Source organism: Epinephelus moara, chromosome 1 (assembly GCF_006386435.1).
Source record: "Epinephelus moara isolate mb chromosome 1, YSFRI_EMoa_1.0, whole genome shotgun sequence".
Taxonomy (NCBI): domain Eukaryota; kingdom Metazoa; phylum Chordata; class Actinopteri; order Perciformes; family Serranidae; genus Epinephelus; species Epinephelus moara.
In genome coordinates this window covers 38,339,543-38,357,697 of record NC_065506.1, presented here as the reverse complement: position 1 = coordinate 38,357,697, position 18,155 = coordinate 38,339,543, and the positions used below count along the sequence as shown (strand labels likewise).

General features: G+C 40.5%; 1 protein-coding gene across 1 annotated transcript in view; it reads right to left on the bottom strand.

Annotated features, from left to right (window-relative positions):
• itga11a (integrin, alpha 11a) overlaps positions 1-18,155 on the bottom strand; it is an 81,142-nt gene that overhangs the window by 43,817 nt on the left and 19,170 nt on the right. The window contains exons 3-10 of the mRNA XM_050045102.1: positions 6,872-6,984; positions 6,305-6,396; positions 5,956-6,070; positions 5,681-5,808; positions 4,191-4,339; positions 3,953-4,097; positions 3,254-3,419; positions 915-985 (exon numbers count right to left, since the gene is read on the bottom strand). Of these exons, the coding sequence (XP_049901059.1) occupies positions 915-985; positions 3,254-3,419; positions 3,953-4,097; positions 4,191-4,339; positions 5,681-5,808; positions 5,956-6,070; positions 6,305-6,396; positions 6,872-6,984 (979 nt within the window). The remainder of the gene's footprint in view (positions 1-914; positions 986-3,253; positions 3,420-3,952; positions 4,098-4,190; positions 4,340-5,680; positions 5,809-5,955; positions 6,071-6,304; positions 6,397-6,871; positions 6,985-18,155) is intronic.

The following is an 18,155-nucleotide window of genomic DNA, read 5'->3' as shown; positions in this document are numbered from 1 at the left end:
GCAAATAAGATATAAACTGCACGAGAGCCTTGAAATTGTTTAGTTACAGTTGACCAAACAAACAGAGAAAATGCTATGTGTGCAGATGCATGCACCATCTATATGGACGGTATATGACATAAGCAGCCTTCAGAGTTGGCACACGTCACATTCAGCAAAACCATCTGGGCTCTCAGGGCTGTTTTCCTCCTTTAAAGCCCCGACATTCTTTCCAATAAGTTATCCTACTCTCAACACTCAGGTTGGTGTTGTCGAGCATCTCTGGAATCTGGACTTGCGGATAAAATTTCCAGCCATTCTTGCCACCCAGCTGCAAAATCTGCTATATATTTATTTTTCATCATAAATGGGATATATTTATTCCTCCCCTGACAAATCACACTGTGAAGGGGAACTGGAAAATCAAAGCAGTTGCATCAGCAAATGTCCGCACAGAGCCAGAAAGGGAGGGATGAAAATCAATAGATTGGTGTGAACAGCAGGTAGTCAAGGAGATGGGACTTATCTCCCTCTTCCAGCTGTGTCTCCCTCAGTACCAGCACACCTGCAACTATTTCCTCTCAGGTGCAATCAAACTGTGAAGTAAAAGGAAAAACAAACTATTCGGCAGCAAAACGATCTCAATCTCGTCTCAGCGTCTCACTAGTATGTTTCCCCGGGGAACAAGTGGTGTCTTATTACCCATCACTGCATGGCTGAAGTGGAAAAAGGCCTGTCTCTTCTGTCAGGGGCTCCTAAATCAGGATGACCTAAACCTCTGGGGCCACACAGCAGGCACCTCAGGGGGGGACTGGAAAGTGATAAATGGCAGGTTGTGGGGAGGGGTTATGATGCGCCAGAAATTGAGACAATGTGTGTTGTTCCACATGCTGACAGACGATATGAGGCGACGCGGTAGCAGAAGTCAGACTCACCTCCACGTTGTGTGCGGAAAATCCAGCCTGAGACATCTGGAGGCCAAACGCCGTCCCGTTCTTGCTGGTTCCTGTGTAAACAAGTCACTTTTACAGTTTGGAACCACTGCAGCAGCAAGGAAATTCAAGCTACCAACCACAATCAAAACCTTTGAAGAGCCAAAGCACCGGAGTCTCAATGTGGACTTTTCACTCATAAGAGACAGGCTTAGTCACAGCATTACCACTGCAATGAATGATTACTTTAATGACTGATTAACTTCTTAATCCCATTAATTGTATAGTCTATAAAATATCAGAAAATGGTTTTCTTTGTAAAAATTGCCATTACAATTTCCCATGGCTTAAGGTGACATCTTCAAACTGCTTATTTTATCCATTTAAATGGGAAAATATTTAATTTACAATAACAGAAAACAGAGAAACGATAATCCTCTCATATAAGAAGCTGGAACCAGCCAGTGGTTGGCATTTTCATTTTAAAACTAATCTAAAAGGTATATTCTGCAGGATTGTCGGACACTCTTTGCAAAAACGCTCACCTGCAAAAGTAAATGTAAAAGCCAACCTTGCTCAGCTCGATTGACACTCCTCATTACATCCTGCTAAAAAGTACTATTTGCGCCAGGTTCAGGGGCAGGACCAAACTATTTCATGAAAATACACGAGGAAAGGGGCGATCCAGAGGCTCTCTGGATGTTGGATACTTTTTTTCCGAAAGAGAAAAACCTTTAGTATTAGTGAGCACATTCTAAATTAAGTCTTCTGTTAGTGATGATAAGTTCATCATTTTCTATTGGAAAAAAAATAAAAAATAAATCGTAATGTTCTAATATTGTCAGTGAGGGGCCCTTAGAATCGTCCTCACTTTTCTCCCCCATATGGCGCCATTGACCAAAGGTCACGGAAGTTGTCGGAAAACACATATTTGCACACCACACCACAAGCTCATGAGTATTTAGTATGAACACACTATTTACATTGTTTTTGTTTGTTTCTTTCTTTGAAGATTTACTTTCGTTTGGCATATCGTCTCGTCATATTTGCGTTTTTTTCAGTGCTGTGTCTCTGCTTACTGTATGACACCTGGTCACTAACTTTTTACAAAGCCCCGATCTCACCTGAGCACTGTGGAGGTACATTCTCATAAACATCACGCAAACAAATAAGATGGCCGAGTGAGTCTCTGCAGAAAAACACACTGCCACACACTAAGAGATGGTCATGAGTGATGATTGAGAGGGATTACTTCTGTATGAGTCTGTAGTTTTGCATAGTAAATCTTTAATAACATATACTTAATTTGTTGTACAGCTTTCTGTCAAACTGTCTGATCCATTAGTGACCACTATGGATTTTTGACTTTATCTAAGGGTTATCCAAGTTCACTGTATGTAAGTTTGTGCTGATCTACAAAGAATCACCATGTCCTTTGATTAAAGATACAAAAAAATAATCACCAAATGTGAAATTAGAGTATTTTCATGCAAATGTAGCAGAGCATTACTGATTGGTTTCTATGCTGCTCAGTCCTAAGAACTTAAGTGGTTGTTTAAAGGCGACCTATTATGCTATTCTTTATTTTGTCATAGTATTACAATGATGAATGTTCATGCTAAACATAGCCAAAGATTTAAATAATGAGGTTAATGTATGTAGACATAATCCTTGTGAGCAAAAACCTCAGGCTTCGGACTGTTTAGAATACTCCTAACGGTCCTCACAGTGTTTTCTCCAAAGCTTGTGAATGATTTCTTTATATAGTCATGTTCTCCAGGCACATTTACATTATGTAGCCTACACTGCTACATGTAGCTACATGCTAACGTCAAGGAAAAATGTAAACATGGTTGCTGATGTAGTAAACTTCTCCCCAATTTCAGATCATTTTCCTGCTGGAACGTGGTTGTGAAGATTTTGGTTTAGAGGCTTTTATTGGTGGTTTGTCACGTTAATAAGTGCCGCTGTACTCTTTTACAGCCATTCCCCGGCTGCAATGATGGAACAGAAGTGCAGAAATTTGGAAAACATGGAAACACTGACCAATTAGAGGAGACTGGGTTTTCTTGAGTGGGGGGCTGAAAGAGACAGGCGCTAAAACGGTGTGTTTTAAACAGAGGGTGGATACAGGTGTTCCAGCACAGACAATATGAGGAAAATAAAGCGTAAACCAAATATAGTAGAAAACTAAATTCAAGTATGAACCTGAAAATGAGCATAATAGGTCCACTTTGAGAGCAATGCAACTCTATTTTCTTAATGCGCTTTTTTGTGAGTTGCTTTGGACTAAAGCATCTACCAAATGAATGTAATGTAGTTCAAATAAATTCCTTGCAAACCTTCCAAACTGAAGATTCGTTCTCCAAGTGCGTCCACAATATCCTTCAGCGCCGACTCGTCTGTCACATTAAAGAAGTGTTTGTCATCTGGGTCACTGGCGATGTACTTGATTTCATTTAGGAAAGCTTCTGGGTTGATTCCTCTGCGGTTGTAGTAGCCAAGGACCTGTGAAGATAAGATTAAACAGTCTGTCAGTGTGTGCATGAAGTACCTGAGTGTCGACCAACTGGATTAATCTGTCACATTTAAAAGCCCTTTAATAGGTTAAAATTAGCACTATTTGACACGGTTTCAAAGGATTAAAGGCTTTCTACACCAATGCCAATGCTGTCACCAATTCCAGTTGGTCTTCAACCAAATGACTTCAGAGTTTTTGCTCGGATGCCCAGCAAAGCCGCAGAATGGAATCGAGTGTGCCATTAGCTGCACCAGCAGTGGCACAAACCAAAGAGGCATGTGGTTTGGAGGAGATCATTTACACCTTTAACGGCACTTCCACTGAGCTTACAGTATCTGGCGCTCTCTGTGGGCCATGAGTGTTTTTGGCTCCGCTCTGGACTGAACTCCATGAGGTCACCTCATTAATGTTTATGGCGTTTTAAAGCCGCACTGGAAATTTATTAGCTATCAGAAAACTAAGTCAAAAATCACAGTGTAATCCATCTAACCCAGGTAAATAATAGCTTTAGCAGACTCACAGCAATGGCATAACGCGTGATGCCGTCGCTCTCACTGTCCTCGATGGCTTGCTGGAGATCCGGGCTGTCATGTGACTCTCCGTCAGTTATCACAATCATCACCTTCTTGGCACCGCGGCGACCTCCTTGTTTGAAAGCCTGTGAGCTGTGAGAACATGTGTGATATGTTGAGTAAAATAAATCACAGAACAGAGAAGTACTGTCTTGCTGCTCATCTGTACAAATGGAGATACTGTACCGTGCTACGTTGATGCCGAGAGCTGTGTTGGTCTCCTCTCCACCTCGTTGGTCGATACTGCGTGCTCTCTTCACCACTTCCTCAACAGACTTGTAGTCACTGAGTTTGAATTCATGCACCACCTTCTCACCGTACTGAACGACTCCAACCTGTCCAGAGAAACACAACTACAATCATCCTTCAAAATTCAGTTCTGTCTTCTTGCAGCCAAACACAGTGATGATAAGATATAAAATTTACCACCACAGTAGGCTAAAAAAACAAACATGAACATATCACAAGCACTACTAGAAAAGTGCATCCAGTAGAGTGCAGATCTTCGCCAGAGCTGATCTCAGCCAGTCTGGACAATTCTGTTCCAGCAGACACACTATGGCGTTTCAAAAGCCTCCCAGAAGCTAATAAAATATGCGCCTTGTCTTTTTTTGACAGAGCTGCAGCGCTTTGCACAGAGCTGATCGAGTTCTCCTGCAAATATATGTGAAATATAGATACAATATAATCATGGGGAAGTATATTTTGCTAACTAAAACAACACAAATCTTTGATCCATATTGTTCATAACAGTATTAACTTTGGCCACAGCACAACAAAGTAGGAAATTAGAACAATTAAAACACAATTAAACCAGACAAAGAAAGAGGAAACTATTTCACTACATAGCCTACTTACTTACTTACTTAGGGTAGAAGCACAAATATCAGGGGGAAATTACCAAATTAATACAATTAAGCAGGCAACATGTTCCGCTTCTAAAACACTCTGTGTCATATGACAATGTGCAGTAGATGGAACAAAGTGGGGTTGAAGCCATGGCAGCCAAAACGCAATGCGGCTGCACCTGGTAAAATTGTCCCTCCCAGCTCCCTTACAGTCAAGATGGCGGACAAGCTAACGAAAACGGGAACAAATTTGTCTCATATCATGCCTAACTTTAGTGGATCGTTACTAGCAAAGATGGAAAATGAATCAGCAGATGCTCTGGCTCAAAATGAGACCAAAATTTTCTATGGATGTCAGTTTTTGAGCTATGATGTAAGCCAAAATGTCGCCTGCAACATACTAGATAAGGCCTAATTAATTTCAGCTGAGTCAATGTCCAGAAAATCTGCAGCCCGTAAGAGGAGTGAATCAGCAGTCAGTGATGGTATAAGACAATAAAACAGGTTTCTCAACAAATATGAATCACCGCAACCATGAGAGGTCCTTGAGCATACAGTGATACATGTGCACACAAGATATTAGGCTGACTGCTTCAGTAGTTAGCTAGATTGGCCAGGAACGGACGAATTCACACATACAGACACACATAACCAAACACATGATCCCTTCCAAGCTTACGCCTCATAGAGATAATAAACCTGAAAGAGAATATGCAAGGAAAAAAAAAATACTTTTGTACAGATTAAGTCCAGTATTTGAATTCATCCAACAAGGAACATTACCAATATATCTCATCTTCCTTAAGTGCTTCTTCCTTTCTTACACACCTGTATTTGACCTGGTCCAATATAGAACTTCTGCAGAATGTTGATGAGAAAAGCCTGCACTTCATACCAGGGGTAGATGGAGTTTGAGCCATCCAGAACGATCACTATGTCCATATAGGTCTCACATCCTGAAAAACATTTAAAGATGAGACTTAATCACGAGAGCACGCACACACACAGAAAACAGATGTTCATAAATGAGGAAATAATCCCCTGCTGTGACTAAGAACTGGCCATGAATGTTTGTCAAACAGGAAAGATACTTTACGGCTTACTCTGAAAGGCGGGCGCGATCGTTCTAGAGAACTTGAAGCTCGCATTGACTCTGGAGCATATGCCAGTGCTGTAGTAAGAGCTGCCACACTCATAGGACCAGAGCGGCCCACAAGCCTGAAACATAAAAGAAAGCATTTATACAAGCAACATCATCGACCTCAGCACATTAGAGAAGGTTAGGTTCATGCTCTCAGGGAACTTCCGTAGGGAGAGCTGCACCGTGTAATCAAAAGACAATCTTGTGGGATTTTCTTTCCATTTGATCATTGCTATTTTATTAAATGTGTTCTTACTTACTCGAAAGGTTCTGCAGCAACAGACCATTTAATGTATGGGCTTTAAACTCACCACAAAGCTGTTGTCTTTAGGGTTTGACGTGAGCGTCATTCCCAGCCTCATTTTGTCCTTTCGCTCTGACACGTTGGTCAGAGATATCCTTCCTTGAGAGAAAATAGATCTCATTGAGAGGATCTTGGATGTACAGACTCACGTGATAGACATAAACATATGCACCATCCTTCAGAGACCAAACAGGAGTTCCACCATCTGGGACTTTGGTTTGTTATTGCTGTCTGGGCAGCCCAAGCAGCGTCTACATCCTCAGACCTAAATGTTTACTTGACAAAACTTTGTGTGCCTTCCTAACCAGCACAACACATGTGCAACTGGTATGAAGAGGCATGTGGTTGGATGTGTGGTATAACACACATGTGGAAATGTACATAAACCAGTTTTAAAAAAACAGTAAAATGTGGAATGATTGGTATGGTACCCACACTCCTGTCTCACACATGCCATCATGATGGTTACTCAGACACAGACACATAAACACCAATACAATGCATACATTTATCCAAATGTTGTTAATTCATGATCTGTCTGATAAATAAAGAGTGGTGTTTTGTGATACTTTACCTAAGTTGAGCTTGGAGCAACTGTTGCCATTGGTCCGTCTGCTCATTGAACATTTATAAACATCTCCTGTCTGGTAAGGGCCGTTCATTTCATACGGAGCGCCCACTAATAACCTGCAAAGACACAAAAGCCAATAGTTAGCATCACTTACAGCCTGGTATCAATATTAGAGGAATACATAATCCCCTAAATGACCATTTGTATGTGTAACTAACCATTTAAAACACCAAAATCACACATTAATACAAGCTAACAAAAGGTCAAGGTAGCGGTAGACCGGCAGCTCCCGTACTCAACAAAGTAGAGTTACAAATTTTTGTCAATGGAGTCTGGCTTTGAAGAGAGCATATATAAGTTTCACTTACAGTTCAGTTCCCTGTCAGAAAGGGTTGTCTGTTTGGGTGGTACCGAGCATTTGACTGGATAAATGAGACTTGGATTGTACAGCATAAGTTGTGTGAGAGTTTGTAAACAGATGTTTTACATTTGGTGGTAAACACAGATCTATGTGTTTAATTAAGCAAGAATTTTTTCCAGCTTTGGCTTCTTTGATCACAAAAGGGAGGAGAGAAAAAAGTTTTCTTCGCAAATTCAACATCACACAGGGTCAGTGACTGATATACAATGGTAATTTGGGGGCGTGAAGTGTTTCTTTAAAGTGTGCGTAACACATCGTCTCAGCTATTTTTTAATGTCTGTAAAGACTTATGTAGTGATAACAAAACAAGATAGACAACAAGATTTATTCTGTGTCAGAGTAAGTCTTTGTCTGGTATCTAATCGTCTGAGGGAATATAACTGTCACTGTTAAGATCACTGACCGACATAAAATACATGGGCTGACCTACAAGATTTGAAGCCTTTATTTATCAAAGGACGTTAACTCTTAGTGTAATCGTGTTCAGCAGCACTAGCTGTGCGCACAGTCTCACACAGTAGCTGGCAGTACAACCGGGCATCTCCTCAAGATACAACCAAATTTCCATTGGTCATTCTCTTTAAAATTAGATGCTTTTCCCACAAAATTAGTACATGAACATGGGTTTTTAAATACAGGAAAACCCGGTAAAAAAAAAGGAATAGACTCCTTTCCCATTGCCAGTAGACTGGAGCTGTACACAACTCTGCAGTAGGCAAGCTTTTTTTTTTTCTTTCTGGTGTGTCACGTTGGACATCACAGAATGGCTGGAAAACAGGTAGAAATGGTAGCTGGTGAGACGGTGGTTACTTCTTTTTTTGAATATCTGTATCTTATTCAGCCTCTGTCTGAAACTCTGTGCCGACTAAAATTTGAAGGATGTTCGAGTGCTGCTCAAATGCAGAAAGGTCAGTATTTTCTGATGGTCTGCCATTGCATAGTGTCGGCAAAAGGACCGGAAAATGCTCTGCATACCTGAATATGTGACAGGTGCATCAGAGGAAAGGACTCCAGCACACTGTCTCACGATTACTGATGGAATATTTATATACAATGTTTAGGTCTGTTCAACTGTAATCAGGTATATGAGCTGACACAGGGCTACTGATGACAGGTCAAAGGTCAAACATACGATAGATGTAGAGAACCACGGATGTGAGCCTCAAGGTGGCACAAAAGGCAAACTCAGAGCAATGCAATAGTTGTTCAAACTATAGGTTTTAACTAAAGAACGAAAATTTAAATGCAAAATGTGAGGTGATAGTTGTATTTGAATGATACTTGTAGGTGATAAGTGTCTGTTGGATTTAGTGCCTTGCTCAAGGATAGCTTTACAGTGGATTTGGAGGGAGGGGTATCAGTTAGTTACTTTTGACATCAAGATGAAAAACTGACTTCTGCTCCATTCTCTTAAACTGCAATGTCCCAACAATGACTGCTGAAATAATTTCCCTTCTCATTTAATTCCATCAGGGCTTTCCAGAGAATCAAGTTCAGTCAGAGGAATTTTGTCATCATGGACCACCACAGGATTTAGATTTCCTCAAAGAGCTGCGTGTTGGAACGCTGAACATTCCTCTCACATGACGTAGTGTTTGTGAGGACTCAGTCCTGCACTTGACATCACAGTGGGTTTCCTGTGTGGGGTCAGTGTAGTCTTATAAATGTCACTGAAAGGTTTTAGCTGACTTGATGTGATGGAGAAAATAAAGTCTCCTGGCGTGTTTACCTCAGGACTGATGGAGGGCATAAAGACCTTAAAGGGAGCCATAATTCACATGTATGTCAGAGATGAGAACTCTTTTGTATTACAATTAGGATCATGTGAGGGGTCTTTGTTTTTATGTTGTTTATGAGCCCCTTTCCTATGTTCTATCATTGTGTGATAGATAGTTAAGTTTTTTGGATCTTGTTCGAAACAAAAAGGGGTTAAAGCTGTCATTATTTTTAGTTTGGCCAACTCAGTGTTCACCACAGCTTTATCACTGGCGGGTTAGGTTTTCACTGATTGTAGGTCAGCTCTCATAGTGGCTAAATCATTCCCCAATGCCTGGGGGCAAAATATCTGCTACGTCTTGTCTTAAGGAGGCTAAAAATTCCAGCTTCAATGCCTCCGTGTCGATAACTTGCAGCTCTTCCGTCATTGAGGTTAAGTGGTGGGGTGGCGATGAGGTACCTGTAGTCGTGGTCATTACCTGCATAAAAGACTTCTGTGGTTGGGCTACTGAACGAGTTCTGATGTTTTTACTGGCCATGATAACTCATTCAGGTGATCAAATAGCCAGTGCAAAACACACTGGGATGTCTGTCATTAAAAACAAGATTCAAAAAGCACCGATGGATAACAATTTTAATCGGAATCTACAGGAGACTCTGAATATACGTCCTAATCCATAGGTTGCTCAGTGACTCTCCTTAGTCCTTTAAGGCCCGAACATACTCGGACGGAACGTACGCGGAATGGACTCTGCAGAGGTCCGTGCGGACTCAAAGCGGACGTCCGCAAGCCCTGTGCGCGCAAAGCTCAGATTTTACGACTGCGCGGACTCCGCTCCGCGCACCAGTGACTGCTCGGCATGTATTTTTCACATCGCGGGGATTTTTCACAGACATTTTTACAGGAAACTACAACGCGGAAGTGTGCTCGACTATGAAAGCCCGAATGACTGTGGACATTCCTCGCGGAGTCTGCTCCGCTTATAGTATGCCCGAGTATGTTCGGGCCTTTAGGGTTTCCAGTGGTTGGTGGTAATGCCTTACTTTTACTCCAATACATGTAGTTGAGTATTTTTTTTTATATTACTTCTAAAAGTAGCTTTTTTTTCCAGAATACTTTTTACTCATACATAACTTGGGTTTAATGTGGGACACAAACAGTGGTGTCCTGGGTGAAAGCACTCACTATATATAAGCATAGACGATTCATCTCCACTTCATCCGACTGTACAAAACTGAAGCTGAAAATATGTCGGATATGACCGTCCCATTGTGTGCTGGTGACATCATCTGGAGCCAGAGTTTGCGCAATAGTGATCGCTGTGGTATCGAGTTTCTACCATACACCTATCAGATGTCACACCCCGTTATTATAGCATCATATAACTATTTAACTATTAGCTAACTATGACCAAACTTAGCAGAAAAACAAACACTTGAACTCACATCAGAGCTACCCGCAGTGACAGACACAATCTATGGGAAAATTTTATTTGGCATAAACTTTACTGGTTCTGGATCTGGCAGTTTAATATCAATAAATGTACACTTTACATCAGTTACTACCTGTTGAGGACCTGTTTAAATGTAAAATATTGATGTAATAAATTGCATCTAATGACATTACACACAACTTGAGTCACTTTTTTTTTTACAAGATACTTATTTTGACTCTTACTCCAGTAGTTAAGAGTACTTTTACTTCTACTTAAGCCAATATAATTATAAAGTAACAGTACTTTTACTTGAGTAGGCTACTGTTTTGTTTAGTCTACCACCCTCTGAGGGTTTCACATTATATCTTGTGATGTGTGTCTGTTTATCACGTGATATCTTTAGATTAAATGCCTCACTACTCTTACATCTCAGCACTGTCAAAGTCACAAGGCTTCACGTCCAAACGCCTGAGGTTTTAACATATGTTAACAGATAACATGACACCGCAAGACCGCCCTCAGCTGTCTCACTTGATGGGGAACTTTCCATATTGCACTGCAGTTCATACAGTCCAACCTATATACAGTACACAGTATCAAACCCGCATTGTCTGAAGATACAACAGTAACACTGCAGTAATAACACAGATCTCCAGCTGTATTGTTTAATCTCTTCAATATGTAAGACCTGAAATAGTTAACTAAAGAAATATGAGGAACAATGGAGTAAACTGGCCTCATAATGCTTTATACAAACATGGAGAAAGCAGCAATAAATTCTGTAATTCAGTGTTACATTTAAACTTTAAAAGGCAGAGAATGGGTGAATGAGAGGGAAATTGTAAAACACTTTGGCTAAAAGTGCTACATAAATGCAGCTATTCATCATTTAAAGTGTACTGTCACTTCTTGCTCCAAGTTTCCAATCAGATTTTATGACAATGCTGACATGATGACTGACTGAAGAAGTACACTGAACACAGTGCTGAGGAATCATGGGGCTTAAGCATGTGTTTAAGTGGCACGAGGAACTGAGTATAGCATCCCAAATTGGAACTGTTTCCCAAGTATTTTTTTTTATATGTTTGTTTGAAATACGAATTTTTGAAGCATTTTCACTTTTTTTCTTATTCTTAACATTGCCTAATTTAGGCACCCCAAAGAAGTTGTATCCTAAACTAATCACATTCCTGGAAAAGCTTCAGTAAATACAGCAGTTCAACAAGGAATTTAAACAACTGTTGAATCCAAGTGGAAATCACAGGGAGAGCAGTGGGCAAAGGAGCAACTCCCAGTTCAGTGGTGGTGCCCCAAAGGAAAGACACTCGACACCGCTTTATAGCAATAACAGACTGCGGCCAACCTCCTGCATGGACTTCTAGGTCAAAGTCTTACAATTTAAGAAAGACAGATCTTCAACTTAAGGTTTTCTAGGTCAGGCTGAAAGCTTCTCCAAATTCCCAGGAAACAGTTTAGTCATAGTTAGTAGGAAAGGCGTTTACTCAGAACCTCCCTCAGAAGAGCGTGAGATTCATATGACATAATATGACATGCATGATTTCAGCAGAAATCAAATGTGTCCTTGGGGTTGTACTGTAGTAAGTACACATTTCATTAATAAAACTGTTGTAGCATTTTGTATTTGATATAATTTCTTAATTTGTTGCAGAACAAATTCCTTCAGATACAAAGACTGTATTAATCACAGCAACCACCATTTAATTAATCAGGGCAGAACAACAACAACAGATAAGAGCTGACAGTCAGTCAGAGGAGAGGGCTTGTTTTTTCAGCAAAACAGTTATGCTTCTTCCAAAATATGTTTTCTTTCTTCAAGTTAGTCCCAAGAGCACAGCTTGAAAAGGCATTTAGACTTTGCACTCAACAAAAACTTTAAACTGATTCAGCTCAAATGTCAAATGGATTCATCTGCTTGTGCTATAAAAGCTAAAATCATGCAGTGTACTGTAGAACATATCTGTTCATTTGAATTAGGACATCGGGTTAAGTTTTGTCATTGCCCCTGTCTTGTCCTTTTTATAATACTGCATTGTCTGTTTGAAACGTGCCTGTTTGGAACAGGGCCATTGCTTGGCCTCTAATATTACTGCTTGTATATTTCTCGAGAGCCGCTAATCCAAACAATGTCACAATCAACACTACGCTTCTTTTGGTCCTGAGCAATACACCTACCATGACATAGTTGTCTCTCCTAACAAGGCTAGAGTATACACATCATTTGCTAACAGCTAGCTATTTGGATCCAGGATATTTCAGGGAACAAAAGTGTTCATCCGAAAGTTAAGAACACTTCTGTATATAAAGTGCATAAAAAATTAAAATTTGAACACCATTACTGTATGTTTTCTAATGTATGTATGTACTTATATTTATTTACTTTTTTCTTTCTTCTCCTATCCATTATGTTTTATTTGTTGACCTGGGTAAGCTGTTACAGTTCATCACCACGCTGACTGCAGCCTTGCAGGGTTTAATAAAGTACTGATGAAAATTGAATCTACATTTCCATGAGAACTGGGCACACCCCTGCTGAGGAAGACCGTGTGATATAATAAAGCCCCAAAAGAAGTGGTGAGATTGTTTAAGTTCTGTTTCCAAAGTCAAGAATGAACTTTCAGTCTTGAGTTTTTTGTTGCCATGTGGCATGACGTCTTTATTTGTGAGTCTCTTTGGGGGCAGCTGTGCATGTGATGTGTAGTCAAAACATACACACTGAAAATTTAGTTATGATTTGACATTTTACAGCAGCAAATGAGGACAAGAGGAAATGTTGTTCAAACAGGCCATCACTGCACATCAAAGAGGGACTCATATGGAAGTAAGCTTCAATGTTATTGCACCTGAAGCCAACTTTTTAAAGTCCCACAGACTCTGGAAGTCATTTTCACCACAGTGGCTCCGACAGGGCTCATATTTTCGAAGCTATTAATATCATGATTATTACTTCAGTTATTGCTGTCCGTTGGCAAGAGGAGGCACTGAAGCACAAGTTCAGGTCAGGATACAGCCACCTTGATGAAAAGGGACCATTGTTGCCTTCGACTTGGATGCCTGCCTGGGGGCCTCCTGAATTTCACCAGAAGCTGTTCAAACAATCATGTTCCAGAGCTCATTAGGGTCGAATGCTAGCCCCGGTGCATCATCACTGCAGGAATGGTAATGACACCGAAAGAAATAACTTGACCCACAATGAATGCGCAGACATTTTCTACCATGGTTACCAGGGGATACAGGATTTTGGGGTTTTGAGGAAGCGCCATCTCCGAGCCCAGGCTGTTATTAATGTGGTAATGTTTTTCATATTTGGAAGGAAGAGATGTATACGCTGTGAAACCACATCCCTGCCCCAAACATGAGCGTGCTACTCCGATGTCACGCTTGCTCATCACATTCCATTTATCTGCATTAACAGGATATGTGTTCTTCTGTTAATGCTGCCTCATAAATCGGAGGAATTGTAATGGTCACATAATCATTTTCCAAAGACATTCATTTGGTGTGTCTACTTTACTTGAGAGCATTGACCAGAGAGTGACAGGGTGACTTATGAGGAAGCACATGCTTGTTGCCTCAATACATTGTCCCATAAAGCATGTTGGTCTCTTTTGGCTCGAACAATGAGCTGCCTGTGTTTCATGCTAGGATAAATTTGTAGCAATGCTAGCGACGTGGCTCTAAGAAAGGCAGCACTGGTTGGTCAGTCCATGATTTTCCCCCAGACTGAAATATTTCAACAGCTGTTAGAAGTATTCAATAAAATTTGCAAAAACATTTATGGTCTCCACAGGATGAATCCTGCTAACTTTGGTGGTCCACTGCCTTTTCCTCCAGCATCCCCAAGTCAAAGTTTTCACCTATCCAGTAAACCCTGGGTCCTCAACAGGCCCTAAGAGTCACTGCAAGGGGGGCGCCAAATTAATGCTTACTAATTGGGGGCATCGGTGGCTTAGTGGATAGAGCAGGCGCCCCATGTACAAGGCTGTTCAAGTCCAGCCTGTGGCCCTTTTTTGCATGTCATCCCCTCTCTCTCCCCCTTTCACACCATTACCTGTCCAGTAAAGGCAAATGCCCAGAAAAATATCTTTAAAAAAAAGAAAAGAAAAAGTTTACTAATTGAATTTAAATTTAATTATTTTTCCAAAGATTTAAATATGTCTGAAAATACCCATTAACCACAATCCAAAATATTATTAGCAAAGACAATTCCTCCCTTTCATTAAAGAAAAAAACCCCAAACAAACAAACAAACAAACAAAAAAAACATCTGTAATTTAGGGTACACAACATTAATAATTGGCTAACCATTATCCTTGAGTCCTTGTGCAATCAGGTGAGCCAGCTAAAGCTAAATCACTGTGCTACACTTATCCACAACAGTAAGGGCTAACATTTACATACTATTGAAATATGTTGGACAATTAAATGTATTATTATTCCAATTGTACTGACATTCTTGTGAGCAACAATACGGGGTTTTGTAACATCTCAAACCAGAGATACTCACACACTGTTTCCCTCAGAAAACACTGACAAAAGTGCAGAGGATGAAGCTAATGCACCTAGCCATGCTACAACTGCTGCTGACTTAGCAGCTACAGGCAAGTTAAACAAGAGATGATTCAAAGATATTCTGAGAATTACCTAAAATGCAAAAATAATGTATACATTATACAGTATGTAGTAGGAATCCATGCTCTGTCTCTTTGAGCTCAGGGGTTCTTGGCCTGAAAAAGTTAAGAGAGCCCTGCAGTTAACAATCTCACTATCTACAGTACAGCAGTGGTTCCCAGCAGGTCCAGGCATGGAGTCCAAATTTGTCCTTAGTCATTAGTTCAACGTCCCACAGTTTAATACATTAAGCGTCATACTTGCATTTGGCCATGTCATTGGACTAGTTTGCTGTCTTTGTCAAGTAGTTGGTAAGTCACTCACTCTACAGTGGAATACGGCACTTCATAATAAAAGCTCTTTGCTGGGAGTTACTGTACTTAAAAATAAAGTGCGTGTTTTTTTTTTTGGTGAGTCACTTGTGGTCCATTCAGAATGGGCCTGTGACCCACTTTTGGACCATGACACACCAGCTGGGAACCACTGATCTACAGGATGCCCCTGTGACTTAGGGATACAGAATAGATTCTTTCTACTGTCCATAATAAAGGCTTAAAAATCTCCATAAAACCTCAAAAAGTATTTAAAGTATATCTCAACATCTACATGGATTGCCACATTTTTTTTTGTTCAGATATTTTTGGTTCCCAGAGGATGAATCATTTGGCAATCCCATGACTTCTCCTTTAGCATCATCATTTTGTTGACATGTGACTCAAAAACTATTAGATGCTTCACTCCAAAATTTGGCACAAGCAATCACATTGCCTTAGGGATGAACTGTAATAACTTTCTTAGTTGCTTAACTTGGATTCTCTAGCACCACCATCAGGTCAAAATGTGAAACTTACGTTTGTGTCCAAGTACCTGCAAAACTAATGGTATTCCCATCTAGGTCAGTTGCATTTCGAATGTAATGAACATGTACAAAACATGCTAAGCTAAGACAGGGAAGATGGTAAACATTATCTGCTCATAAAATCTGTGAACACTGTCAATGTGAGCATGTTAGAATGCTGACATTAGCACAATGTTGTGCCACAGAGTCCTGTTTTCACTGAATTAAATGTAACGGGTATCCTCTAACTTAAACTGTGTAAAATACTTCAAACTGATGACATAGGCATTACAATCACATGACTGTGAGTGTTTTGTCTAAACTCAAATTCAATGGATCCAATTCTGTTTTCCTACTGAGCTCAGGACGTGTAAAAACACTTTTCTTTGCAGCTTTGAAAACGAGCTAAATAAAGGGAACTCTATTTAAGGTCAGTGCTGAAAGACTTCACAGACTCCCTGTAGTTTTTTGGTGGTGTGCAACTCGTAACTGAGCTAAAGAGTAAAGGTCAGGTCTCCACTGAGGAGACCTGGTACGACTGTAGAAAAATAAACAGTGGGAATAGCAAGTGGGAGGCTTCTGTGGTGCGTGGCTCATGTATGCAGGTCCGTGTATCCCATCAGGTTTAAACACCCAAGCTCTTCACCAATTGGAGGTGAAGTGGCCTCTTCTCAACTCCCCAAAGAGCGCCTGCTCTGGCAGAGTGTTTAGAGCACCATAATGCTCAGTAGACATGTGAGGAAATGACACATTCTTGACCTTATGACCTTTCCTCAACTTGGTAGCTCTATCAGCAGTCATAGACAGAAACTGTCAACAGACCTGACAAAGATGTCTCTACTTCTTGATGTCTCTGACGCCAAAAACTGAAAAAACAGTAATATTACCCATCTCATCTAAATACCACATGCTTTGGTATGAAAGAAATATCTTCTATTCTATCTAATTTCTCAGAGAAGTGTTCTTCTACACATGCAGTTTTAGTATCTCAAATACACATTACACTACTCTCTTAATGTGGTTCTCAAAGCATTTTGAATTTAGCCACATGCCTGTCTAACTTCAGGTCCGGGTCATAAAAAGCTTTTTTTTTTTTTACAGAGTCACTTTCCAGCTGTGATCCTGGTCCTATCCAAACACAGAGCTGAGGGTTTTGAGAAATCAGACAGCTCTGGAAAAGTTGACAGCGCTGCAGTCTAGCACAGATGCTCGCAGGCAACATCAGAGATTGTAACAATTTAAATTCCCTCAAAAGCTCAGCTGAGGTGAAACCACTTGAGGGGAAAATGGAGGTTAGAAAGTTAAAAGGCATAAATGGTCAGGGACGTGGACTATCCAGTTCAATTCACAATAAGTGTATCACTCACAACACAGCTTTCTGACTGACTAATCTAAGTGCGTCTACGTCACATTTGTCCATACATTGAATACAAGCATCAGAGCACACAGACCCAGACAATCAGCAGAATTGCCCCCCTGAAGTGCTGACACTTGGTGTGCACATGTTCTGCTGCAGAGCTGCTGTCTGGCACTTCAAAGATGCCTTTTCATTCACTTGAGACAAAAAAAAGAGCAGATTTTGTCCTAATCAGCACAGATCATTACCTCATCAACACATTCATCATGTAGAAAACAAATACAAATCCCTCTAAACCTCTTAGATGGCACACATGAAAATGAGAGACATGTGGAGTCGAAGGCATCATTTCACCACAATAAAGCATTGCTAATCTGGTACCAGTCATGGAAAACAATGTACTATGGTACCAAAATACTGTATTAAAGTATAATTCTGAGTATTTTCATTGTGTGCTACTTTATACTCCTTTGAGGGAATTCCTGTTCTATTTAAACTTCTTTAGTCCACACATGTATTTGTCAACTAGACTCACTACTGTCGCTCCAGATTTTACTTAAAAACATGAAAAAAATTACATTAGTATACTTAAATTTACCAAACTTACTCTGTATAACACTCAACAGAACTTCTGTCATAATGAGGTATTTTTATATTTAGGTAAAGACCACTTTATTTCTATTTGCAGTATTACATTTACCAGCATGGCTCTGTACTGGGGCCTCTCTGCCTTTCCTAGGCCTACGCAGAAAGCCTAAGGCAGAGAAAGCACACCTCTCTGCCCTCAACGTGCCTACGTGGAAAGCCTAAGGCAGAGAAAGCACACCTCGCTGCCCTTCAACGTGCCTAGAGATGCACCGATCCAGCTTTTGCAGTTTTGATACCGATCC